Source organism: Condylura cristata, unplaced genomic scaffold (genome assembly GCF_000260355.1).
Source record: "Condylura cristata isolate star-nosed mole 26May11 unplaced genomic scaffold, ConCri1.0 scaffold00005, whole genome shotgun sequence".
Classification (NCBI taxonomy): Eukaryota; Metazoa; Chordata; class Mammalia; order Eulipotyphla; family Talpidae; genus Condylura; species Condylura cristata.
This window is the reverse complement of record NW_004567106.1, coordinates 7,322,443-7,349,905: the sequence shown is the minus strand read 5'-3', so window position 1 is coordinate 7,349,905 and position 27,463 is coordinate 7,322,443. Positions and strand designations below refer to the sequence as shown.

Sequence of the window (27,463 nt, the reverse complement as noted above, 5' to 3'; positions counted from 1 at the left end):
AGAAGAGAAAACTTCAAGTATTTAATAAAAATAGAACAACTGGCATTGATTCAAAGTGAGGTGCAATCACAGTGATGATGACCCCTCTAGAGTCTAGGAATGCAGAGGAGTGGAAAAGATAAACAAATTCCATGGACAATAGTCAATAATTTCCTGGTCTATGTCATTTAAATAACTGAACTTAAACCACCCCTAAGTAAAATGGGAAAGGTAAAAATCACAATCTCTGTATTTGCACCAGAGATCAAGAAAGGGAATACATATGGAAAACACTGCGGGAGGCTTACCAAACTGATTTGAAGAGCCTTAACTATAAATTAAAATGAACCCACAGTTCTTCCACAGTACAAAGAAAAACTTCCATTGGATTAAAAAGTAAATTCAAAAGTCATTCTTTCAATAGCAAGATCTCTACACATACCATGGTCAAAACAGTTTCCCCGCATTTAGAAAATGGTGCCAGGTGACTTAGTTTGGGAATGAAATTACGAATAGGAAGCAAGTAGAGTAGCTGAAGCCCTCTCCAAACTGGGCAGATTCCTCTCATTCCTGGGCCCGGGAACAATCCCCATCACTTAGGAAATCTGGATTTCTGCCAACATTGCTGCTTCTGCAGTCTGCTGGGGGATGGGTGAGGAGGGTGGAAATGTCTGGGCAGCTGGTTTTTATCACAAAGACTTCTCTCTTCGAAAGGCTTATAATGAATTTCCTAGACATGATATAGCACAGTATTTTAAGTGATTAATAGTACAAAAATATCACAGTAAAAAATGTCCAGGATATAAGAGGCCAATAATTACATGGATGAAACCTGATGCAAATGCGAAAACATTACATTCTAGAGATTTTTAAATTTCTTTAATTGATTTAACCTCAACAAATCTATATAGGAGAGAAAGAAATCAACAGTGAGAGTGTAATATAGGTGACACCAGGATTTCCCTACCCATCCCACTTTAAAAAATAAGTAACTTTGAAGAGGATTTCCTGTTGACTCATTCACCATTGGAAGGTTTTTACACATATTAAACTCATGTGACCTTAACAACCCTCTAGGGCAGGGAACTACCTGGTGCTACCATGTTTGCCAAGCAGGAAGAGGTTAAGATACAGTCACAAAATGTAGGCACCTGGACACTGTAGCAGCTCTCCCACTCTGCCTGAAACTGACTTCAATCTCTGATGTGGATACAGAGGTTCAGGGGGATTAAAAGACTGTCTATGTTCATCTTAACAAGCTACTAAATAGTGGAGCAGGGACTTGAATCCATATCCAATGATAAATTCTTCTCATAGGCAGTTTCCTGTTTTCACCAACCTTTGCCCTAGTTTGCAATGCTGTCAGAAGTATCTTATTTTCTCCTCATTCTCCAGGGAATGGCTATTAGCTACTCCTTTCTTTGCATGTAACAAACTCTAATATGCTCGTAACAAACTCTAATATGCTCAACAAAGTTTAAGCTGCTAGCTAATGAAGCATCTGAAGGATAAAATAAAGCCAGAGTTATGCTCTTCACAACTATGCAAAATTTTGTACTCAGGTCCATAAATCTGTCACAGACTCTGCTTGAACAGGCAAATTAGTGAGTGATACATATTATTTGTCATAAATGTTGTAATAGTGAGGAAATAACTATTATTTTGAAATCCACGTTACTAGCTCTTTTAGGTCATACGCCCTCCCCCCCAAACTGAGTCTGAATACAATGAAATGTCCTTAAATGCTGACTTTCTCAGTTGAAGAATAATGGGGTGAAGATAGGAAACACTCTGGGATCCCTGCGTGTCCCTCAGACATAAGCTAACAAAGCTGGCAACCTGGATTCCAGATCCAGCTCCAATGTGAAAACTGAAAAGTGTGGCCTGAGGTACAGCACACACACTTTCTACAAAACAGAAATGAGGGCCCTCCCTGGTGGCGCAGCAGGTTGAAGCAGTAATGTGAAGCTGACACACAGCCACTTTGGTATAAGTTCAATCCCTACCCAGGAGGTGCACACCTGGCCTGTACCCCAGTTCTGCATGCATAAGTATATTTTTTTTAAAGTCTGCTTCTTCTGTCTGTGTGGGATGGATGGACTCCTTTCCCTTAATACTTTGGAAACCCTGGGTGCCCCTCAGTCATACACTAACAAAAATCACTATATTTTAAGGTTCAGAAGCTGTGGTCTTAAACAATAGTGAGTGATGAGCACTGAGTGAAATGAAAAACTCAAAAACTCCAAGGCAGACACTATCACCACTGTAAGTACCATCCTAATCGGGTCCCCAAGGGGTAGCTGAGGGCCCTTTAGGGAGGCTTTAGTTGCTTCCCTAATCATTGTGAGATGTTGAAAACTTTAAAATCACTTTAAAGTAAAGTGACATGCATAATGCTTAGGAGTTTTACTTTTTTAATAATCTGGAGAAAAACAAAACTTAACAACTTAAAAATCTATAAAGTTTAGAGCACTTCAGATTTTCTATTCCAGGTATTTGTCTCCTTGTTACCTATTTCAATATGCTAGTATCCTAACTCACTATCCATCCTGGCACAAAGATGCACTGATGGAGAGCAGTCCTTAAAGGAAAAAGTGAAATAACTGAAGATCTTCTAATTCAACTATAGTAACAGCTGCCCCGTTCTTAAAAATAAAAGATGTCTAATTATTGGTATTCATGCAATCAGACTACACCCTCAGAAGGCATAGATCACTCTTTCAGTCCTTGGTAGAAATCCCTTTAAGCCATCTGACATCCTGCGCTGTGCAGTTTTAGACTACATGTATTAAGAAAAAATGATTACAAACTCTCGAAAGGAAAAATCTGAAAAAGACAAAGAAAGGTGACAAAATTTCTGAAATAAATAAGAGAAACAATCTTTAAAATTATAGTACAAGGAAGCCAGGAGCTGACAAATGGCATGCTGCTACATTAATAAAGGAAACTATGAATATTCATTACACAATACTCATAAGTAGGGTGGTGGAAAACCAGAGCATGCAGATGGGCAAAAACTCAGACCCCTTTTAAAAGAAAGAAGGAAAGAAAACAACCTTAGACAATACTATTGAAGTAAGGGTCCTGGGTGGAGCCTTTGATCTAAGATAAGATAGGACAGTAAAGAAGGAATTTCCTTACACAAAGGTAAATAAATAAACAGTATAAACTACCCAGAATGACAGGAAGAGCTTTCAGTAAAAACACATTCAGGGTAGTCTTTACTTGGATGTTTGAGATAAAAACAATACATCTCTCAAATCACTGATGAGTTCATAGATAGTCCCTGCCCTGTCATACCACCAAGCCCCACAGGGAGGAAGGGGCATCTCTAGATTAAAAACCCAACCCATTAACATGCAGTCTCAAATGTTTAATTGTTATGTTCTTGTGAATGAGAAGGGAAAACAAAAGATGCAGAGAATTAACCCCAAAACAACTGAGAAAGGTCAGCACACTGGATAGACAGTGTTTCTAGAAAACAACTGTCAAGGTAAATACAGAAAACCATTAAGTTCTAGACAGGCAAAATCACTACCACACAAATGGACCTTTTGTTTTTACAGAATGTACAGAGATAATTCTCAATTATTGTTGCCACACTAACAACAGGGGCAAAAAGACAAGGGTACTAAATTATTGACAATGCACAACATCTGGCCTGTACTTTTTAATTAGTTAGGAAAAGAATCCTAAAGGCAAATGCCACTGGATTGATGGAACTAGAGTAAGCACCTACTCTAAGTTGGAAAATCAATTTGTTTGCAGCACTTTCATTTTGTTTCTCAATTAGTCCCACAGCCCTGGGCTACCCAGCTACACTCTTAGCGTTAATTTACAACTTAAAAGTCACACAATTCAGCAGTAAATGTAACTCAATCCTCATTTCAATGCACAGAACTTTTAAAGTTCCTTTTCAAAGGCCAGCAATCCAGAAAGCCCTCCCAGCTGCTACTTCAGCTGTTGGCTAGGGGCGGTCTAGGTCAATCTCAATTCTGCCTCCTGAGTGACCCTGTAACGTAGCTTAACTTCTCTAAACCTCAGTTGACCCATCAGCAAAAATAGAAAAAACAGTGCCAACATTATTGCAAAAATTAAATCATAGATAGAAAGATAAAGCATCTAAGATGAGGGTCTTCAATGAATTACCATGGCACTCTAGAAAATAAGGGAAAAAGTGTTTATAATGGAGAAAAGTCTACCAAGAAGATGCCAAAAATACTATCTACATATTCTTTAAAAAAAAAAAAAAGATTTACTTTATTCATACTTTATTCATGCATACAAGAACTGGGGTTTAGGCTGGAGGCGAGCTTGGGTACAGGGATGGTGATTAAAGGATTCACAGGAGAAGGTGGGGAGCAGAACAGGTGGACCTACTGAAATACATTACTGAGGGGAGTAGCAGGCAATACAGAAGAGGCCTGCTGTGGGTCAGCTCCCTAGCCAGGGATCACCACAGTGGCTGGTGATCACTTGATAGCACTGAGACGTTAACCCCTGCACCATCAAGAGGGCCCAATGTACACATTCTTTCAAGCAATACTTACTAGGTACCTTGGTAGTACCCAGCTGAGCAAATGTAAAAAAGGAAGAAATGTACCTCTGCCTGCCTCCCACCTCCATCCCTACCTTGCTGCAAAGAAAATAAGTGGTGACTTTAGGGATGGTCCCAAGACCTTGATAATTAGGTGGCTATAAGAGGTATGTCCTGGTGACATAAATCCCTCACTTCTCAACACATGAATAGGACACAGCATAGGGGCTTCCTACCCAGACAATAAATTTCAATAAAAATGTCTGTAACCAGGGCTCTCCCTGGTGGCGCAACAGGTTAAAGCACCACTTATGAAGCTCTCCGAAGCCACTGCAACACAAGTTCAATCCCCCGCCAGGGAGCTGACCCACATGGTGTGGCAGACCTCTCCTGACCGGCCTGCCACTCCTTTCAGCAGTATATTTCAGTACATCTGCCTATTCTGTTCCCTCTTCTGTCTCTGGTGAATCCTCTCATCAACCACACCTCTGGCCTGTACCCCAGTTCTGTTAAGTATAAATAAATCTTTAAAAAAAAAAAAGTCCATAACCAGAAAGGGATTTACACAGATGTCATCTGGAGAGCCTGTCCAGAAGGCACCGAGTGGGAAAACAGGAGGTGTTCCTCCTTCTTTATTTGGGTGTTTCAACTCTTTCAGGAAATTCCTGTCACCACATAGGCGCAGTAGATGTAAGGCCTGTTAAGTGGTGCTTCCTATTAAAATACTGTTAAGAACAGCTCAGAAGCACAGAGCCCCCACTGACTTCTAGCAGACACTCCTTCCTCCTAGGTCCGGTTAGCATATGGCTACGGCGAGGGAACTGTGATGAGGGACAAGCAGGACAGTGGCAAGAGGAAGCCTAAGTTTGGACTTCACAGCCTCAGTTTCCCCAACTTTAAAATGAGGACATTCTTCAAACTAGATCGCTGGTGTTCCACAGTAACGCTGGGCATGTGGCATGTGACCCTCAGACTGTGCTCCGTGGAGGTGAGAGCCCACATGGTCAGGAGGATATAAATGCCACGTGCAGCACCACACAGACCACAACACTTGTTAAATGACCAAGTCCTATGAAGTGGAGTTCCTGCCATGTGCCCAAGACTATTAAAGGATTTACACCCACTACCCGATTAACCATCACAATATCTTTGCCAGGCAGAGATTATGGACTGTAGGACAGATAAAGAAAAGAGGGCATAATTAGGCTGGGGTAACAGGGAGGGAATAGCTGGAAGACAAGAGATGGGAAATGGTAAAAGTTCCTGGGCTTTCTGCTCACCACCCTGCATCTGAGGGGGCTCAGAATGCAGAGGTTTTGTGGCCCTGGAATGCACAGTCACAACCAAAGGCAACCAGCACCAATGATGTGTCACTCAGAAATAAAAGAAAGCTGAGAGAAATATACCCAGCCCATCATCTGCTGAGTCAATAGTTCCTGTGCCTTATCGCCAAACTGGTGATGCACACTGATCCTCAAAATGCAGTAAATGTACCACCAACCCTCACCAGCGGTTCTCAGATTATGGACTAATCAAAATACTGCTTGAAAAAAAAAAAAAACTACTGCTTACATGTTTGTGATTTTCATGAAGCCTTTTAAGTGCAAGAATATAACGAATAAAGAGGCATATCCCTCTTTATTAATAAACTGTAAAACACCTCAAAACCGAACTTCAAATAATTAAACATCACAGGTAATTCTCAGACACAGAAGACTTAAAAAAAATTACCAAACTTCGCACAAAATGTGTTGAGGAATCTTTGATTACTAAATATCTACATAAGCTGAAATAGTCAATATTTCATGTCACTGCATTTTTTTAAAGATCAATTTATTTAAGCATACAAGAACTGGGGTATCAGACGTGCAGTACATGTGTGGGGGGGGGGGGTGAGAGGAATCACCAGAGACAGGGTAGGGAGGACAGGCAGCTGGGCTGAAAAACACTGCTGAGGGGACAGCAGGCAGTTCAGGAGAGGTCTGCCATGTCATGTGGGTCAGCTCATTGGCCAGAGATCAGCTTGTGCTGCAGCAGCTAGCTTCCTAGTACTGCACTTTAACCTGTTGTGCCACCAGGGAGGGCTCTCACTGTATTTTTTTATGTTACAAAAAATAGGCACTTAAGACCCAAAGAAAATAACCACTTTTATTTAAAAAATTAGAAGCATCATGAGAAAAAAAAATGTGATACAAATTATCTCATTCTTAGCAATTATTCTTTTTTTTTTAAAGATTTATTTATTTGTGCATACAGAACTGGGGTACAGGCCAGAGGCTCAGGGGCAGTGAGAGGATTCACCAGAGACAGAGTGGGGAACAGAACAGGCAGATCGACAAAGTACACTGCTGAGGGGAGCAGTGGGCGGGTCAGGAGAGGTCTGCCACGCCATGTGGTCACCTCTGGGGCAGGAGGGAATCGAACTCATGCGGAAGCGGCTTTAGATTCTCACTGCTGTGCTTTAACCCGCTGCGCCACCAGGGAGGGACCACAATTATTCTTAAAAGATGTCTCAAAATAACATTAATGACAAATGAGACTAGTGACAAAGATTTTAAAAAATAATTCTTTATGAAAAAATGATCACTTAAAGAGAAGAATAAGTTCGTTCCTAGCTGGAAAAGAAAAACTGCAAACTTTCTTAGGATATTCTTTTCAAAGTAATAAAACAAAAGTTTTTACCAAACAATATATGTAACTTTTAATTTTTCCAAATCATCTGTATTTTTGATCTTTTCTTAAGGACCAGGTTTCATTTATGAATATGAAAGTATTAATAGCAAAAACATCAAGTTTTAGAATGTAATTTTTGAATTTGAGGCTATATTTTATTCAAATTCCCCTTTTTCTTAAACTCCTAAAATACATGTCATTATCAAAAATGGGTTTAACAAGACTGAGCAGCAGAGATAGAGAAACAGAGAAAGAATTATTCAGTGTCCCCTTCCTTTACCAAAGATAAATGTAATTTGAAGTTAAAATATAGAGGTGTTAATCCAGAGGAGCATATCATACTGGCCATTGGCCTCACTGGCAAAATGCCCAAATGCAAGTGGAATCTAGTTAGAGGCTCACAAATGTTAAGTTAAATGCTCCCCAAACAAACAGCAGGAAGGAATAGCAAATACATTCATTTTAAAAGTAAATATTAACTTAATGAGCTTTGTGGTGGAAAACTGATTCTGCTCTCTTGAGATTTTCACTTCCCTGCTCCTTCTCATCAAAACGAAAATGGGGAAATCACCCACATGGCACACATTCTACCTTTTGTGAGCGCAGCTGGTACCACACAAGAATAAAAAATCCTATGAGTGTGTCCTCAAATCTTTCCAGCTTATTCAGTGAGGATCCAAAGTAAATGAAACAATATCTATGCCAGAACAAAGCCATGAAATATGGGAGCGAGCACAGAAAGTTCAGGTCCTCTTACTTTTTAGGGGTCATAAATCTGCTAACTGCACAGCAGCAGCCAGTCATTATGAAAACAGTATCTCCTGCCTGCTATTTTGCCCTTCTTCCTCTCTCACACCAGGCATGCACAAGTATGTCTGTCACGGTGGAAGGACGAGACAAGCAACCTGCGAGTCACTAAATGACTGGAGCAGAGCTGGGTTCAGGGTGAAAGAAGCCCAGTAGCAGCAGCTGAAATAGCTGCTTCAGACAAGAGGAGTTCACAGTCCTCACCAAGAATGAGCATTTTCACAAAAAGTAAAAGGAGAGGAAGGGCGGGGAAGGAAGGGGAGGTCAAGGACATTAGAAGCAAAGACGAATGGAAAAAAAAATTTGCCTGTTTCCTCAGAACCCATCCTACCAATAAAAAGGAATATGAAAATTCAATGTCTCTCTCCATGTGCACCTAAAATCTTCTTTTCTCTTACTAAGATGTAAATTTTTAAAAGATCTGCCTGTTTCCTCTATATTTTTAACCTTCACCAAGATTTCAGTTGTCACAACATGAAATGAAAATGAAGCCTGAGTCACTTCACAGGCACAAGCAATAATCCAAATGTATATAAAAGAGTCCGCATTTGAAGAAAAAGGATGAATTTACTATTTGACATTTCCTGTCCCATAATAACTATTTGCCTGTTCAAGGAAGGCAATTAACACCCACTGGACAATGTCTGATACTGGACTGTCAATTAAAACACAACCATCATCATCCCTCCAGTGCCACCCAGTTGAACCCAGCCTGTCGCTTCACCCAACAGTTAACCTTCCAGAAGCTTCCCTGTCTGCAGAGCCCTACTGTCCAGTCAGACTTTTATTCTCATACTACTGCTACAGAAAAACCAAGCTTCTGTGCCCCTAAACGATTCTACCCAAACCTCATCAAAATCGTGATAAAAATGGCAATACAGTTAGAAAATCGTATAAAGAGAAATTCAGAAAAGAGACCTCCTTGTGCTCACACGATCTTTTCTTCAACAACTTATTTTACCTCTGTAGGCCTCTCAGTTCCCTCGTATGAAATGAGGGTAACTTGGCTGAAAGATGGCAGATATCTACTGCAGGAATCTTTTAAGTTCACTTACTGCTATATGCCTTATTAGGAAAATCTAACTACTATCAAACATCAGTTGCATCTTTGTAAGAACTGAAGCCCTTTCCACTTTTGTATGGCTTATGCCTTAGCATAGTGTCTGTGTGTTGTTTCTTCCTTCTCCTGGGAAACAGCTGGTAAAATGTTAGCACACACCAGTGACAGAGAGAGACTAGGTTGGAAACAGATAAAACAGCTTTCTAGCTGAGTTTGAGCAAGTCACAACTTCAATGAGCCTCAATTTCCATATTACCCTTTGTAAATTTCCTTTACTCTGATGCTTTTCCCATGCAAAGGACATGTATGTTTTACAAAGCTGAAATCATATTTTATATACAATGGTTGTTTTCACTCAACAATGGTTGTTTTCACTCAACATTGAAATTTTTGTTTTTTCCTTTTAGTATTTCATACATTTTCAGCAATGAGCATAATTACTTTTCTTATTAGCAAATATAAAAATGACTCATAACAAATATGTAATTATGATCATAACAAAGTGATTTCAGTATACCTATGTTTCCAGAAAAAAATACTCAACGGGAGTGCAATATATATACATATATATAAAGCAACATCAGAGAAATAAAGGGAGTATAAAATCAAATCATCTGAAACTGAGATCATCCAATTTATATCATTCTCATGGTTCTTAAGATTTTATCTTTAAATAGCTATAAAGTACTGTTAAAGGACATGTGTATAATGCAAAGCAGGTATTTATTCTTTCTTTTTATGATTAAAGCAACTTTTTGTTGTACATGTAACACATCATTTAGCTAAAGTAAAAAACCTCTTGGGAGAAGTTATGAGCTCAATCAAGGCATCTGAGAGCAGGCCATATGTTACCAAGACTGCACATCTGAATCCCAATACCTAATGACCCAGGGATGCTCATTTATAAAATTAGTCTGCTTTTAAAAGAAATCAAATACTGAAGAACATTCTCCATCATATTCATTTGAAAAGAAAATAAAGTTATAGAACTGAAGAAAATTCAAAATCAATCAGAACCTATAACACACAGAAAAGTTCTAATGCCCTGAATACCAAAATAGAACAAACAATGCTCTAAGCCATTAGAGCACTCATGCTCATGTCTCACTCATGTCTCACTCATGTTATTTCTTCTTTATATTTTTATTAATGAAAATTCATTAAAATTGAAAAAATTTCTACAAGCTACTCTTAATCATGTTTTCATTATTCAATTTTTTTTCTGTTATGGAATAATGTCTACTTGGCCTGTTAAATATATATTACTGTCTCTTTTTTTTGGTTAAAACATCTGGAAAATTCATGTAATATTAATAAAAATACAATTACAGAGTCGGGACCATACTTTGATATTTTTAACTGAACCAAAAATCAGGATACAAGATCCAAAATCACGAGCTGTTTAAAAAAATTCAGACCAACTGTGGCTGTACCAATTATCCACCTTTTAACCACTTTCTAAAAGTTCAGTATTGATACTTATGGGGCCTCCCTGGTGGTGAAAGGGGTTGGAGCCCAGCACTATGAAGCTATCCTGCAACCACTGCAGCACAAGTTTAATCCCCGGCCGGGGGGCGGCCTGCAAGCCCCAGCAGACTTCTCCTGCCCTGCCAACTGCTCCACCTAGCAATGTGTTTCAGTCAATCAGCCTGTTCTGTTTCCCACTCTGTCAATGGTGAATCCTCTCACCTCTCACACCTCTGACCTATACCCCAGTCCTGATGGCATAAATAAATAAATCTTTTTGAAAAAAAATAGATGCTTTAGGGACCTCCCTGGTGGCGCAGCGGGTTAAAGCACTGCACTGAGAATCTAAAGCTGCTTCCGCATGAGTTCAATTCCCGCCTGCCCCGGAGGAGACCACATGGCGTGGCAGACCTCTCCTGACCCGCCCACTGCTCCCCTCAGCAGTGTACTTCGTCGATCTGCCTGTTCTGCTCCCCACTCTGCCTCTGGTGAATCTTCTCACTCACCTACACTTCTGACCTGTACTCCAGTTCTGGGGTACATAAATACATGGCATAAATAAATAAATCTTTAAAAAAAAAATAGATGCTTTAGAAGAATAGGTCTCGATCATCTGAAACACCTGCAGGATAAGATATACTCTCAAAAAACAACCCATAACTAACTGTAGCAGTGATAAGCCTCTGACTTTTCGGTGGGGAAGTGAGAAGGCTGCACCAAAATCTTCAGGAAGTAGCCAGAAAAACTCACACCCTCCACACCCATTACTATTTTATAGAGCTGGGGCAACCTTTTTTGAAAATTCTCCAGAACAGAACAATGCTTTATAAGTGATAGCCCAGCCTTCCAGCAAGGAACATATTTCAGTTTGTTTCTACAAGACATATGTCATGGACAATAATTTCATATCTGGCACCTTTCCATGGGCAAACTCTGGAATATGCCAAGTTCTTGGTACTCTATCTACAATTCAAACCCTTTCTTTCACACTCAAGAAAACACATCAAAACACATTTGAGAGACTGACATCAATCTGTTGTACATTTTTTTAAGGAAATTATTTGCATACTTCAACATTTCAGCTGATCTGAAAACAAGGTTAAAACACATTGGAGGTCTACTAGTCTAGAATGATAATACCCAGGCTCTGAATATGAAGATATCTTCTGGGTTTCAGACTTTACAGACATCTCACCTGAGGTTATTCACTGAATGAGAAAACATAAATTAGCACGTGGAACTGGCAACTCCGACTCCCCTGCTTCTCCAAGTTAACTCCAACTCTCTTTCAATACTTACAATCTGATTTGTCAGAATGGAAAAAAGAAAACTAAACATTCCAATGGAAAGCCAAAAAAGTATTCCCTGATGTATTTTAGGCTATTACTATTAATATTGAAACAACGTTTTTTTTACGTTTACTGTATGGTCATAAACCCTGAAATTTTTTTTCAACATATTCCTTATCCATGCATATACTTAATACCACAGAATTTAGAATGCAGAGTCGCTACTTAAAAATTAATGACATAAGAAAGCTATTAATCTCATTATTAAAAAATTCAGTGCATAATGTTGCATTGAAAGGACTGTCAAAAATAGCACTGCCGTATTTTCAGGTCACTTAAAAAAAGTTCTTTAAAGAAAATTCCAGGCTTATATGGAGGGAGAGGGAGGGAGAAAGGAAAAAAGGAAGGGAAGAAAGAAAATAAAGTTTTAACTAATAAGTTGAAAGAATAAGCAGGACCAACCTGATATATTGAAAATAAAATGGATTCAGAAGGAAAAAGTTTGTATTTCCTCAGTAACTGTCTTACTGGTAAAAGGGCTCCTTCAAGACACCTGAGATACTGATGCATCCTGGAGAAAAAAACTTGCAAAACTGAGAAAAAGCCACTGGTTCCAATTTCTTGTGACCATTAACTGTGTAATGTAAATTTTATTATACAGAAAAAAGACTTGTGTTTTGAACAATACAAAAGTGCTTAATGAGACACCCCTCAGAGAAGAATCATTCAGAAAGGTGTGTCTGCCGCATCAACCTAAAAGGCCAGCAGAGTGTAGATTAAACTTGGACCTTGATGCCTACCTCAAGAGAACACTCGGTGCGCCTGGTGGCAATGGCTTAGGTGATTTCAATTATCATTATGGCTCCCAGAATAAGAAGCCATCTGAACTGCAATTGAGCAATTTAAGAATGTATAGATTATAAAGCAGTGACTCAAATTTCAGTCATAAGGAAAAAGGGCATAATGAAATTCCCTGTGGCTGGGCCCATTTTGTACCCACTAAAGAAAATTATAAATACTCAGGTTGTATGGAAAGACCATCTTTCTGCAAATAAAGGCAAAGGCAAATGAAAGCACTACCCTGAAGGGCATCCCAACCACCTTCACAGGCTTAAGGCCACCATCAGGATGGTGCTCTCAAAGAGCACCAGAACACTACTGCTGCTTTCAATTTCTATGACATTCTGTCTTTTGGGAATCAAGAATATGGAAGTGACTAATTCTCCCAAATGTCATACATTTTGTATTATATACTTCGTCTCTGAATCTTTATAGCACAACCCAGGCATTCAAGCCACTGTCTGGGACCAGGCATAATTATGGTAATTACATTTACCATAATTAGGGAGATGGTAAATGTGATCAAATGTTTAAAGAAAGGAAAACATGAAGCAGTGAAAGTTTTAAGCATCTGAAAATGTCAACTAAATTCCCAATGAAAGAATTAAAGAGGAAGTGAGGTGTTCTATCAGTCATCCATCCAAAATGTTGATTTTAAAATATAACGACTTGACGGAGGGTGGAATGCAGGAGTGAGACACAGAACAGTGAGATCAATTAAGAGGTATTGGAATAAAGCAGGTAAAAGCAGCAAAGCCCTAAGTGAAGTTGGTAGCAACTGAAGGAAAACAAAGTCATTAAAATAAAAGATGACGCTCTGAGAAGAGTAAAAAATAGGCAAGATCATAAAAGCCCGCTGGAAGTCAAGTTAGGAGACTGGATTTAAACTTACAGCTGACAGAAAACTTTTAAAGCAGGAGAACAAAGTGACTAGTAATTCATACGCATCCTTTTGTTGAAATAAGAAGCAAACAATGGTGAAAAAAAAAACAGCTAAAAAATACTGCAAGTTCAGGTAAGAGATAATGAGACTGACTGGGCAGTTCAGCAGCAGGAACAGAGATCACAGGAGAGAACAAGAACTCAGTCAATGCCTGGAGGATGGCTTGTAATTCCTCCAAATGTGGGACTTGGAGAGAAGTTTAGTATGGTGTCAGACTTTTCCCCAGCAGAATCATGTGCAAAAGCTAATGCCTAGGACAAGAAAGAAAAAGTTCAATTTAGGCAGTACAGGAATTAATAATTTACGTGTGCTGGAATCAAGGTGACTGAGATATGGAGGCAAAAACATCTAAAGAGCAGATGACTATCTGGCTGTGGAGTTCAGTACAGAGAGCTGAGTCAGCAGCACTGATGTGAATATAATAAGAAAGCAACCCAAGGCGAGAGACAAACCACTCAAGGAAAGCATGAAGAAAAGATCATAGAAGATAGAAGGTTTCCGTTATGATGCAAGATGAAGGAGGCTTAACTATGTTCACAGCTTATGGCAACAGCAATGAAAAAGAGGAGCAAGAAACGCAGCAGAGAAATGAAAGAATCAATTATGCAAACTTACAGAATGAACAGGAACAAAAGAACCAAGAGAAAAGAGGAACTAGCCTAGAATAGGAGAAAAGATCTTCAATCTCTGAGGTCAAAAATAAAAAGGAAATGAGATTGGAGCAAATGAAGGTAGATGTGTAGACAAGGTGCTGACACCTCATAGCACTAAATGTTCCAGAAGTCTGAAGGTGTTGAGTGTCAAATTGTGTCCACCAAAAATTCCTTTGTTGGTCTTAATCACCAATACCTCCACATGTGATCTAAATTTGGCAAGCAGAGTCACTGCAGATGTAATTAAATTAAAATGAGGTCATACTAGAGTAGGGTAAGTCCCTAATGCAGTATAATTGATCTCTTCATTAAAACAGAAATCTGGATAGATAAACCAGATGTGATGTGATGTGAATACACACAGGGAGAAGGTGACCGCCCAATAGCTAAGAAAACAAGTCTAGAACAGACTCTTCCCTCAAAGTCCTCAGGAGGAACCAGCTATGCCAATACTTTGATTTCAGATTTCTAGTCTCCAGAATATGAGGCAGTACATTTCCCTTGTTTAAGTCAACCAGTTGATGGTACTTTGCGACAGCAATTCTAGCAAACCATCCTGAAGGAAAGTCAGCTACTAAAGGAGAGAGGATGGAGAAGGGTGGTGAGAAAGTTTGAAGGGGGTGGATAGATTTCAGCAGGAAACAGGCCAGCCACACAGTATAACACTGTACACAGTTGCCTGAGGTTCCAGCAAAGGCTAGAGACGATAAATTTATTTATAGAGTGATTTCCTCAAGCAGTTCTTGGCAGCCACTGGGCTAAAAGGAAAAGATGCCAGGTCAAAATCGAGGGCTGGCAGAGTAGATTACAAACCAAATACAAAGGGCTAAGGCCACTGAGGATATTGGCAAGGGAGTGATGTACCAGGAGTGAACAGAGAAGGAAACAGAGGAGGGCGGATGGGTCATAGACTGGAAGAATTAGATAGAGCAGGTGCAGGAATGGCCACCAAGAAACTGAAAGCCAGAAAAGAAAAGACGATAAAGGAGTGGTACAGCTAAGAAGGAAAGCTGTAACATAAAAAAATTTATCAATTTTTTGAAATACAAAAGGTTTTATTTTCCTATGGTATATAACTGAGATAATGGCAAATTTATTTGGTGGAAAAGACATAGGTGATCATTCAAAATTTTTCCAACTATTTTCTGCTCTAGTCAGTTATTTCATATTTGTGAAATAGAAGGAAGTCCTAATACTTCCTTTAGCATCTTCCCATTATAGCTTGGAAAATATGTGCAAAAAATGCATCTTGATAAAATATCCTGTCTGTTTATCAGAGTAACTCTTTCTATACCTAATTTATACTTATTTCCGAGGCTCAAACAGGCTTATGTATAATAATTTTATCTCATAATTTCATATTTACAAAACAGCATTTTTCTTTCATAATATAGGTATGATTATTTTATAATAAATCATTACATCAAAAATTGAACTTAAATCACAGTCAAACTATTTGTTCTCTGCCCCCGGAAGAATTAGGGGATATGATCAGGGCATTTATGAGGTACAAAAAAGAGGGAAAATTTGTTAAGTACAATAGTATTATAGATAGGAAGTTAACACTTTCTGAAGGCGCTCATGACAGTATCACCAAAAACACTGTGTCCACTTAAAACTATAAAACAAAATAGGGCCTCCCTGGTGGTGTAAAAGTCTCAGCAATATGAAGCTATCAGCAGCCACTGCTACATGAGTTCGATCCCCCACCAGGGAACTGACCCAATGGTGCAGCAGACCTCTCCTGTCTCACTGTTGCTACCCTCAGCAGTGTATTTCAGTAGATCCACCTGTTCTATTCCCCACTCTGTCTCTGGTGAATCCTCTTACTCCCCCATTTTTGGCCTATACCAAGCTCTTATATACATAAATAAATAAATCTTTAAAAAAAAAAAACTATAACACAAAATAGCAACCTTCTTTCATACTGCAGCCTGGTTTATCCTATGTCTCTATTTAGCCCCTTCATTTTGACTATTTACTGTGCCAAGCCCTGGGGCCCCAAAGAGGAAAAGCAGCACAAACTAAAGCCATTAAAATTTTATTTGGGATATCCTTATAAATCACTGATTCATTCACATAAAATATGTTTAAAATATGTATATTAAATTCACTGAACATAAAACACCTCACATGTCAATCAAGACCCAAACACAATGTGGAGCAAAAGGATCATCCTTAGAACATCCGCTCTCCAAATGTGACACGCTTCAATGAAATTCCCTATTCCAACAAAATTGCCTATCACTGTAAATACTTGAAGTCCTCAATAGCTAACCCCCAAATTCTCCCTCTATAAATAAGCATTAGCACAGAGATCCTGAAAATAATTCCAGACTAGTTTTCAAAACGAGCAGTCACGGAACTTCAGCTTTAGAAGTAAATAAGGCTTTCAAATAGATCTATACTCTTTTTCTCCTTCCTTCCAGGTCAAACACTTACATACTATAGGGAATTTTCCACAGGACTCAGAGAGTAGCAACTACACTCCAGCTCCAGGCACTCTGGAGGAGGCCACTCCTTAAGATAAGGAGCCCTTTAGCTCAAAAAAACTGCATAAGGAGAGAGTTGCCACACCTCACCTTAATGCTTATCTAAGAAGCTGGCCCCAGGTTTCAAGACTTAGATGAATTCCAAAGGACCTAGAAGCCCCCAACTCCCTGAGAGGAGAAATGGAAGACCAGGAGTTCAAGAAGACTTCTTATAAACCTGAACTTATTCTAACCTGAACATAATCTGAACTCAGTTACTTACAGTTTGTATAATCACAGATCTAGAACTCTTTTCTGACTCTGGTAAAACTGTACTGTAGTCCTGATTTTTATGTAATCTATCTTACATTTGGAGAATAATTTGATGGTCATAGTCCAAGTGATTTTACAAATGAGAAAACTGAATCCTGGGTAAATTAAATGATTTACCCAAACGCTAGGAAGTAGAAAATGAGAACCCATATTGTCTTGTCCCTTGGTTCAAACACTCTTTTTCCTTATCTGCCACATAGTTACTCATAAAATATTTATAGCCTGGAATGCTATTCACTCATAAAAAAAGACATGAAATCTTGCCATTTGTGACAACACTGACAGAACTGGAGAGGATTATGCTAAGAGAAATGTCAGGACAAAGACAAAGGAACATACAAAACTAACTCAAAACCAACCAGAGAATTAAGGCTAATGGGGGGTAGAGAGATTAAGGGAGGAAAGGGTCCAATGGACTATGGTGGCGGACTTGGGGAGCTTTGGGAGTGGGCAGGGTGTGGTAACAAAGATCTGAAGAAGTGTGGACCTATTCTCCTAAATCATACACAGTGATTTAGGAGCTGTAAACCAATGTTGTAAACATTGTTACAGTGTTATAAACCAATGTTACCTCAAAAAAATTACAGAAAAAAAATATTTACTGGAAATTAACCATATGCAAGAGATTCAGGGAATTAAGAAGCTGAACAGAGTCATCCTCTCAAGGGGTCTAAATTTTGGTTGGTCTCAGACAATATTTTCAGTTTTTAATATGCAAGTCATCACATGAAGCTTTATATGGAAATTTAGAATACTATATAAATGTAACCTTCCTCAAAGCCCTACTTTTTAACTTCAAACCAAACCTTCCAACTTCTATGCATTGTTAAGTCTATTTTCACAAAAGGCATGCAACAAATGATTCAATTGCCCTTAAAAGGTAGTCAAGTTAAGTTCTACATGCCTTCACTATTGCAGTCTCATGTGAAATAATGAAGGATCAAATGATTCCCAGTGTCTGTTTCAGATACAGCATTCTCTGATTTACTGAGGTGAGATATTTAATCAATCTCTATGGCACAGAATTAGAATATTGCTTTGTAAAATTCAGATCTTTGACATTACAGAGATTTGGTGGTAAGAAAGGGCAGATAGCTATAAGCCTGACAAAAACATCCTTAACTTTCTTTTTTAAAAAAAATAAAAAAAGATTTATTTGTGCATACAGAACTCGTGGTACAGGCCAGAGGTACAGTGGTGATTCACCAGAGGATTCACCAGAGACAGAGACAGAGTGGGGAGTAGAACAGGCAGATCGGCGAAGTACACTGCTGAGAGGAACGGAGGGGGTGAGGGGGGAGGGTCAGGAGAGGTCGGCCGTGCCATGTGGTCACCTCCAGGGCAGGTGGGGATAGAACTCATGCGGAAGTGGCTTTAGCTTCCCAATGCTGTGTTTTAACCTGCTGTGCCACCAGGGAGGGCCAAACATCCGTAACTTTCATCTAGGCCATGACCTAAGATATTTTTTGCAAGCTCCTGTTGCACACACATGACAGACTAACATACAATCATTAGCAATGATATTTAACTCCTCATGATTATTAGGATTCATCTGTGGAAACATGGGAAAATATGTTGTAGATTAGGAGAAAAAAGCAGAACATAATGTATGGGCTATAATTTGGTTGTTTGGCTTTTTAAACACAGGTAAAGAAGCAAGAAGTACATCCAAGGGTGGCTGTATTTGAATAATAGGATTTGGGCTTTTTTCCTCATTTTTCTTTTTTATGTAAGTTGAAATTACATCCATAATTAGAGGGGAGGTTGTGCTTATAAATAGAGGGAAGGTGTTCACTATTCTCACATTGATTTCTTCTGAAAAGAAAATACTCTCCTACAAACATCTCAGTCATACTGCAGAAATTCCGGAAATACAGGTTTGGAAAACATCATTATTGCCTACCACAGATGAGAGAAAAAAGATTCCTCTATTGCTTCAGGTCTAGAATAACTGAGTTTTACAGCATGTCTCAGGAATGCTGGCAGAGGAAGTGCTTTGGAGTGGCGGACACAAGGCTCAGTGGAGTTGGGCCCAGAGAAAAAGAGAACAGGTGCAGAAGAGAAGCAGCAGACCGTGAGAGCCAAATGATGTGGCCCCCTCCAGAAATCCCAGTCTGGAGCAGGTTGTCCCTGAGTGTTGCTGCCCTGGACCACAGCCAGCCACATGGCTGAGGGGACTTTCCACGAGCACAAATATCCTTTCTCACAGTAGAGGAAGGATAGGCAGCTTATTGCATGAAATCTACGCTGTTAAAAGTAATCCAACAGGGCCCTCCCTGGTGGCACAGCGGGTTGAAGCGCAGCACTAAGAAGCTAAAGCCACTTCAGCATGAGTTTGATCCCTGCCCCAGAGGTGACCCACATGGCACATGTGCACTCCCCTCCCCACTGCTCCTTTCAGCAATGTACTTAGTCAGTCGGCGTGTTCTGCTCCCCACTCTGTCTCTGGTGAATCCTCTCACCACCCGTGCACCTCTGGCCTGTATCCCAGTTCTGTATGCATAAATAAATAAATCTTTTTAAAAAACAAAAGTGCAATGAGTACAACCAAACAAATCTATGCTTTAGGCTTTCATTCGACCACAGAATGAACATGTGTAGATACATCTGTGTTCCTATATGAACACCCTACAGCTACGTATATATACTGTGTGCACACACGTGGCAAAGTTTATAGCACAGACCAATTGCTGTGGCTTTCTGAGGAGACAATGAAACACTTCACTCTACAGCAACCTAGAGAATAAATTATAAACACATCATTTCCCTGCTGACGTTCATCGATATTACCAAAAAAAAAAACAAAAAACTCAGGGAAAAGTACAATTCAAAAATCACATTCAGAATACTATTATTTCCATATAGACTCCTCTCCCTTACTTGAAAGGGCTTTTTTCCCCCTACTTAGTGGCAAGCAGATAAAGACAGATCTGATATACAAAGAATAGGAAAAGTAGAACGGGAAAAGTCAGCTCCTCCTTTGGGATCTAACAGACAATAAGTGGCGTCAACATGGCATCACACCCTGATTCAGAGGAAGCTGCAAGGGCGCCCTGGTGCCCAAGTTACCAGCAGCTCCAGACTTGCCCTAAGCACATACATCACACAGGACTCTGCCAGCAATACCACCTTTGGAAAAGGCAAAACACAAAGCCTGCATGGGCCTCTCAATTTATTTTTTTATATTTTAAATAGATATTTCTGCTGATTGCGCCTACAATTCACCTGAATGATGATTAAAATTGGCAAACAATATAATGTAACTAAATAAAAGCCTCTTGGGTTTTTTTTGGAAGGCTTTTGTTTCTGTTTCTAAGTGCGAAATTGACACCTATTAACTTTACCTGGCAGTAACTAAATACATCTAACATTAGATAATGAAATTTAACCTACCTCATCAAAGGTGGTGTCATCTTTCTTCAAAGCTATAAAATAAAAAGGGAAAGGAAACAGTTATTGTGAAACATCTCAAAGAAATATCTAGAAAATTAAAAAAATAAAATAAAGCTTCCATTTAAAAAAGTGAAACTGTACCCTAACCTGAAGAACAACAATGTGACACAAATACAAGAACTGCAAATGGGACAAGGAATTATACAGCATGCATCCTTGGGAAACATTTTTCATAAATATGTAAATGAACTATCCTCCCAAGCATAGAAAAGAAGTATGCCTATCTTTCCTTTATCTTTTCTTTAGAAGGAAAATGTTTTAATGAGAGTCATACAATAACCTTAAAAGAAATTTCCCTTTAACCTTCTGGTTTTTGGGCATATATCATCAGGCATGATGAGGGACCTGACAAGGCAAATTGTTTAGATGATCCCTGCTCTGCATGGTGCTGAGAAAGAGATCTTCATACTCAGAGAAGTCTAAGCATGGTGAGGAAAAACCAGCATATAAGATAAGAACTGCAGAGGCATAATTCAGCCATTTCAGCACCATAAATTTTCTAACAGAGTATCACCAAAGGAAACAATGCACTCGGAATATTTTAGAGGAACTAGCAGATAAGGAAATATTATTTTAAATACACATGGCTTTAGAACTGCAGTTTTAGCACTGTGAGCACTAGGAGACATCTTGTTCCTTTAATCCTAAACTTCTTTTGAATGTTTCACAAATACTCAAGGCAGATAATTTACCTGAAACTAGCAGAAAAAACATTTCAAACTTACAGAACTGTGCAGAGGTGTTTACTGGTCTACACTAGATAGTTCTATTTGAATAAAAATACTTCAGTAGCTCTTGTTTGGAGAGCTATGTTCTGACAGAAGCAATAGAAAGTAAATTATTACTTTGGCAATTAAGCTCTTAGAGAAGTCACGTGCCTAAACAGAAGCTATCAGAACAAAGTTTACATGGTGTAGTAATCCTGAAAAGGTTATTTTCACTGTTCATACAATAAATTGTCTTTTTAAAATGTCAGGGAAAGGAAAAGAAAAACCACAATGAGATATCACCTCACACCTATGAGAATGGCCCAACATCAAAAGACCAGAAACAAGTATTGGCAAGGATATGGAGACATAGGAACCCTCCGGCACAGCTGGTGGGAATGTAGACTAGTCCTGCCCCTATGGAAAGCTGTACAGAAATTAAATGGATCCACCATATGACTCTTAACTCCACTCCTAGGTATTCTCCTAAAGAACACAAAAACACTAGTTCGAAGGAAACTTACAGTCCCATGTTTACCACAGCACTATTTACAAAAGTCAAACTATGGAAAACAACCTGAATGCCCAAAAACAGATGAGTGGATCAAGAAGATATGATAGATATAGATATAGATATATAGATATGTGTGATGGAATACTACTCAGTTATCAAAAAGATAAATTCATATGTTGTGCAGCAACCTGGAGCGCACTGAAAGGGATTACACTAAGCAAAGTAAGTCAGAAGGAGAAAAGCAAATACCAGTGGTGTGACTTAAATGTGGCATAGAGAGAAACCAAACAAAGGGTCTGATAAAATCACACTTAAAACTAGCCCTTGAATACTGACCCCAGAACTGAGGTATCAATTAGAAGAGGGGAGGGGCAAGAACAAAGAGTGGGTGGTCTGGTGGTGAGTACACTATGGTGATGGCACCTAGGTGGGAGAAGACTGGATATTTAGAAAATGCTAACAACAATGTAAAACAATGTTACTTTGATTAAAAAATTAAAGTAAAATGAAGTATCAGAAAGTGTATGGCTGTGGTGATCTAAAGACAATGGAGAAGGTTGAGGGAGATAACATGTTCCTGAAAGCTTAACACTAGTGTTCTCCTTTTCCCTAAGAAACTGAGGTTCGTAAGGGTTTTTCTACCTCCTTTTTTCTTGACTGAAGCATATAGACCTGTCTTAGTCTCCAATGTCTTACCTTATCAATTGTTTGTACATATTTTATTAACTTACAGTAAATCTAAAATAACTTGTTTTGATTGAAAGATAATATCCTAGATGATTGTCTCCATAGCTATATTTTCACTGAAATATAAAACTTTTCATTTAGAAGATGCTCTTTAAGTTATCAGTTAATAATATTACAAGGCCATATCCCTCACTCCCTCCCAAGGCAAGGTAAATCCTTTAACATACTTGACAATTGACTCCATTATAAGTTATTTGTAAACTATGTAAATATAGACAAGTTTCCCCATCTAAGAAAAAAACTTTTGTAAATTAGAAATGATTAGCTCATTGATTGCAATTACAAAGCCAATTATTGTACAGCCTCATACCTAGCTTATTTAACAAAGATTAATGGGAAATACATTGTGTGGCTGTCTCACAAAGTGGAAAACTACAGCACAGCAAGCTTATAATTCACAGCACAAACTTTAAAATATATTTTCTTTCTTTTAGCTATGACAGAATTTCTGGAAATTTAGCTATGGGTTTTCTAGAGCAAAACATCCAAAAAGGAACTATAATTCCTTAGGGAATTGTAAGCATGGAATGAAGACCTTCATGCAGAGAGATGGATGAAGAGAACAAAAAAACTAGAATGTCTTCAATACCCAGACTTGACTGTTTCCGTCTGCCCCCTAACTTCCCAACCTCTGGATAAAGTCTGTAGGTAAGAAGAAAAGAAGGAAGGAAATAGAGAGGGAATTTCAGGATATTTTATACAGTTTAAGTAGCAATTAGTCAGATTCTCTCCCCTATACAATATTCTTAAATCCAAGGAAGAATAGCCCATTGAAACCTTTCATTGCTGGACTGACATCTTACAATTTCTTTTAATATTGAATCTTTGTCCTGAACAGCAGTTAACAGTAACAAAGCTCAATTAAAGGTGTCTGGCAAATATTTATCAGGTCACTGGTGAATGAACTCTGACCTAAACAGCATACATCTCACTGGTGATGATATTCCTAATTATCATTAATCATTCATGTAAATGTAAGATCACAGTTATAATTGTGGAATAACAAGCATATAACATTTGGGGGACTTACAAAGGAACTAATATTTTTTTTAAGCAGTTGGAACTAACATTATTTTTTATTTGAAAGAATGCAACATTTATCTCAGCATTCCCAATATAACTCTAAGAGAATCAAAGGAGCATATGTTAAGCCACTTAAGAATATCAGATATTCTACTCAGTTCTCTACTCAGACATTACTTCTTCTAGAAAGCTTTCCATGATCTCACCAAGACTAAAGTGGCACCTCTCCTACGTTCTCCAATGGCAATTTATGCTATTCTTCATAATATTGATTTGTCACTATATATTGTCAATGTCCATTCATTGATCTGTCTTCTCTTAAGAGTCCTTGTGGATGGACCGGTAACAATGGTCACAGAATCTGAGTGCCAGCAAAATCTAACACATAAGAGGTACTCAATAATTATTTCTGAATTAATGAGGTCTACCTCAATAGCAAAAAGATAGCATCTTAGATTGTGAAAACTAAATTAAACTTTTGGCACACAAAAACCATATACTACTCTCTTGAAAGGATCATAAATATAAATTCCATCCCACGAAGTTTAAGATCTTTGGAACTCACACTGAGAGAAGATAAATACAATAGCTAAATTTTGTGAGTGAACCTTTAACCTTACATTTCTCTTTTCTGACAGGATGGGTTTGTCAAAAGACAACTGGATTCTACAATTACACACTGACAACACAAGGTAACCCCAAAATTCAAAGTAACCACAGTTCTGTCCTTTATTCCTTTCTCTCATAAGCCACATCTTTCAAAGAAATGGTACACATGGAATTCATCTCAAATACCAGAATATGAATTTCATTCCTTTAGGAGATAATCCAAGTAAGTATAAAGAAAGGCATTTTAATTGAAAATGAAACAATGTCTGTTTGACCTTAATCTTATACCCGCTGTTACAGAAAGCATTTCTTCTCCTAAGCTATCACTCAAAAGGAAGTAAGTAGAGAAGAAATGGATTTTGATATAAACTCTTTTGCAAAGATAAATCCCCATTTGTCTTTGATTATGCCAAATCAAATTAAAAAAAATACCTGAAACTTCAATAACTATAGGAACTCTTAAATAAGAGGCCACATTGACACTATTTAGTAGAAAACCATAAACACTACTGAAATCAAAGCATGACTTTGAAATTCAATTACACCCATCTCACAAAAGAACCTGAGCAACATTACAATTATTCCCTGATAGATATAAGCACTAACGCTTACAAGTTAATGTACTTTATTAAATCCTTAATAATTTCAGGTCAGTGGTATTTCAGGTGTGAAATGACAAATTTGGCATAATCTTTCATGTGTGAATAAATGAAACATTAGCACTCAGTCTATATAGTCAGAAATAGTGGCTGGATTATCACATACTTTCAAAAGGTATGTTTATTTTCTGTAGATAAATGTTACTAATTCCTTATAGTTTAAACAATGACTCTACTTCACCACATAACAAGCTATACTTTTAAATCATACTAAAAGAGCAATTTACATCACTATGTTCATATCAAAAGTCATCTCCAAAACCCACCCTTCTTTCAGCTGTGAAGTCAGTGGCCACTTGACTGTCCCTTCTCTTGCTTTCTACTTACAGCAATGATATCATTATGATGCAATCACTAGTACTCATAACAACATATTATGAATGTTTCCTGAGTCTTTATTACATACCGCATAGGATGTCACATGCATTATTTCACTAAGAGCCAATAAAAAGGTGAAAATTTGAAATCCAGAAGTTGAGAGACCTGTATATGTATGTGGCTCAGCTACAAGTGGAAGTAAGGGAAACCCCCAGTCCATCTGACACGTAGCCCGCCCCCTTAATCTATGCACTAAGAAACCCCAGAGTACATCTCATTTCAACAGCCTTTGGAACCTTAAAAATCCTTAATAAACTGCTTTTTGATTTTGCAAATAAAATAGAAAACATTAGGAAAATATGTAAAGATTCATTTTGCTGTAATTCTACTTCTCAGTAAAGTTCACTATACTGTCCCCTAATGGGAGCAAGTAAAATCTCTTAGATCTTAGAAGACATTTTAACAAGAGCTGGAATCAAAAGGAGTTTCACATTACTAAATCTCAGTAAGCTAGGAAATCCAATTAACTATAATATCCTACATGCCAACATTGCAGTTAATCCAAATTTTACTGATTGTCGATCAAAACCTTGAAATTATTTAAACATAAGAAAATTTTATAACATCATCCTTGGTTTCTTACTGAGATTCAATTGCAATGAATTATTTAACACAGAACTGGAAGGGCTCCAACAGAGTCATTAGCATTAGTAAATATACAGTTAATGTGTTTTAGAACAGGGCTTAATGGACTCCTGAGCCCACCTCTGCCAAGGTTTGGGTCTCCGACTGAAACACCCTCCTTAATAATGCACACAAGCTCAAAACCTAGCTTACACTCCTTTTAGCTACAAACTTCTTCTGAGTATAGGGACTCTTCACATGTATCTCAAACTCCTAAGGGTAAGACTGCAACTACCCAACAGTAAATCAAACTAAATAGGTCTAAATATGGATTCCAGTCACCTTGGAGAATTTGCATACCAATATGAAATTTTATGTTTAAAAGTTAGACTAAATATTGACTACTTCTTCTCTTACTCTAAGAAAGTTTGCATATTCTATGATACACTAATTACTTTTTAATGACTGGATGTAAAAAACTAAAATACTCATGCAGCTTTAAGGAATTAAGCACCATTCTGCTCTATTTCCATTAACACCTTTATTAACATGTATGACAGGTTAAACAAGTGAAACAAAGGCTAGAAGCCTTCAAAAAGGACTCCAGGGGTTATTTTTAGTGTCAGGAAGATTTTCTTGCTGAGAACAGTTACCTGCATAAATAAATATTATGATGTTAGAGGTGACTACCATCTAAAGGTTCAAAGGGGTCTGCTCTGACCAACCCGAGTAATCTAACAAGATCATCCCACGTGACACACTGTTGTCACCCCGCTACAGTGTGTGCCATAGATTTCTTCTTAAATGTTCCTAAAGATTTCTAGGTCGTTTTTTTTTTTTGTTGGTCATTTGGCTGGCCGGCTGAAAGACAATAGCACCCGAGCTCTAAGGGTCAAAGTTCGGTGGACTTATTCCTAAATGCCCAGACAAGTTCCCAGCACGCGTCTCCCTGCAGCCACCACTAGATCGAGCCCTCAGGACAGAATACTCGAATCTCGTTTTCGAGGACCCGAAGTACGGAACAAAAGGTCCCAAGGTGTATGTCCCACTTCTCCTCAGGTTGGATGTGTTGAACAATACCGAGGCGCAACTCAACGTTTCAACAATTCTCAAAGCTAAATTACTGACTAAACACCCAAGACCAAAGCCTGCGCGCAAAATAATAATAATAATAAATAACAAGTGACCGAGGTGGCCGCCCAGCCCCGAGCACAGTCGGATCTGGGGCGTCCCCTCATCGCTCCCTCTCAGGCGCGAAAGCCGGAGCGCCAATGGCAAGGAGAGGGAACCCAAACCGCACGGTGAAAAACATCCACAAACGAACCCCCGGATGCTGAGAGCGAGGGGTGTCCGTGTCTCCTTTCCGCCGTCGCCCACCCCCAGTTCGGGACACTGTCGCCTCCACCCTCCGCGCGCAGCGCAGCGCAGCGCAGCCCACGCCAGCCCCGGTGGCCGCGGCACCACCAGTGCCCGGAGCGCGGGGCCGAGGGAGCGGGCGCCGGGGGCAGCGCGCCACTCACCGATGCGGCTGAAACTCTCCGACAAAGTTCTCCGCAACTTCTTCATCTTGCCGATCTTCTCGGCCGGCTGCGGCTCAATGAGGTCGCACATCTGGGCGACGCAGGGCCCCGTCAACTTCCCCAAACTGGTCCAGAGCAAAGCGCAGACAACGGCGAGGGCGCGCGGCGCGGGGAAGGCGGCGCCTCCTCCTCCTCCTCCTCCGCCACCTCCTCCTCCGCGAGCGGGAGGCGACGCGC

General features: G+C 39.0%; 1 protein-coding gene across 2 annotated transcripts in view; it reads right to left on the bottom strand.

The window, feature by feature from the left end:
* The window catches only part of CDK14 (cyclin-dependent kinase 14), a 530,627-nt gene extending 503,179 nt beyond the window's left edge, over window positions 1–27,448 (bottom strand). Inside the window, exons 1-2 of one of the 2 annotated variants that reach the window (XM_012720955.1) lie at window positions 27,227–27,448; window positions 20,446–20,477 (exon numbers count right to left, since the gene is read on the bottom strand). In XM_012720955.1, coding sequence (XP_012576409.1) covers window positions 20,446–20,477; window positions 27,227–27,317 — 123 coding nt within the window. In that variant the 5' untranslated portion in view covers window positions 27,318–27,448. The remainder of the gene's footprint in view (window positions 1–20,445; window positions 20,478–27,226) is intronic. The other variant, XM_012720957.1, reaches the window with a different exon arrangement.
* Between the last annotated feature and the right edge of the window lie 15 nt (window positions 27,449–27,463).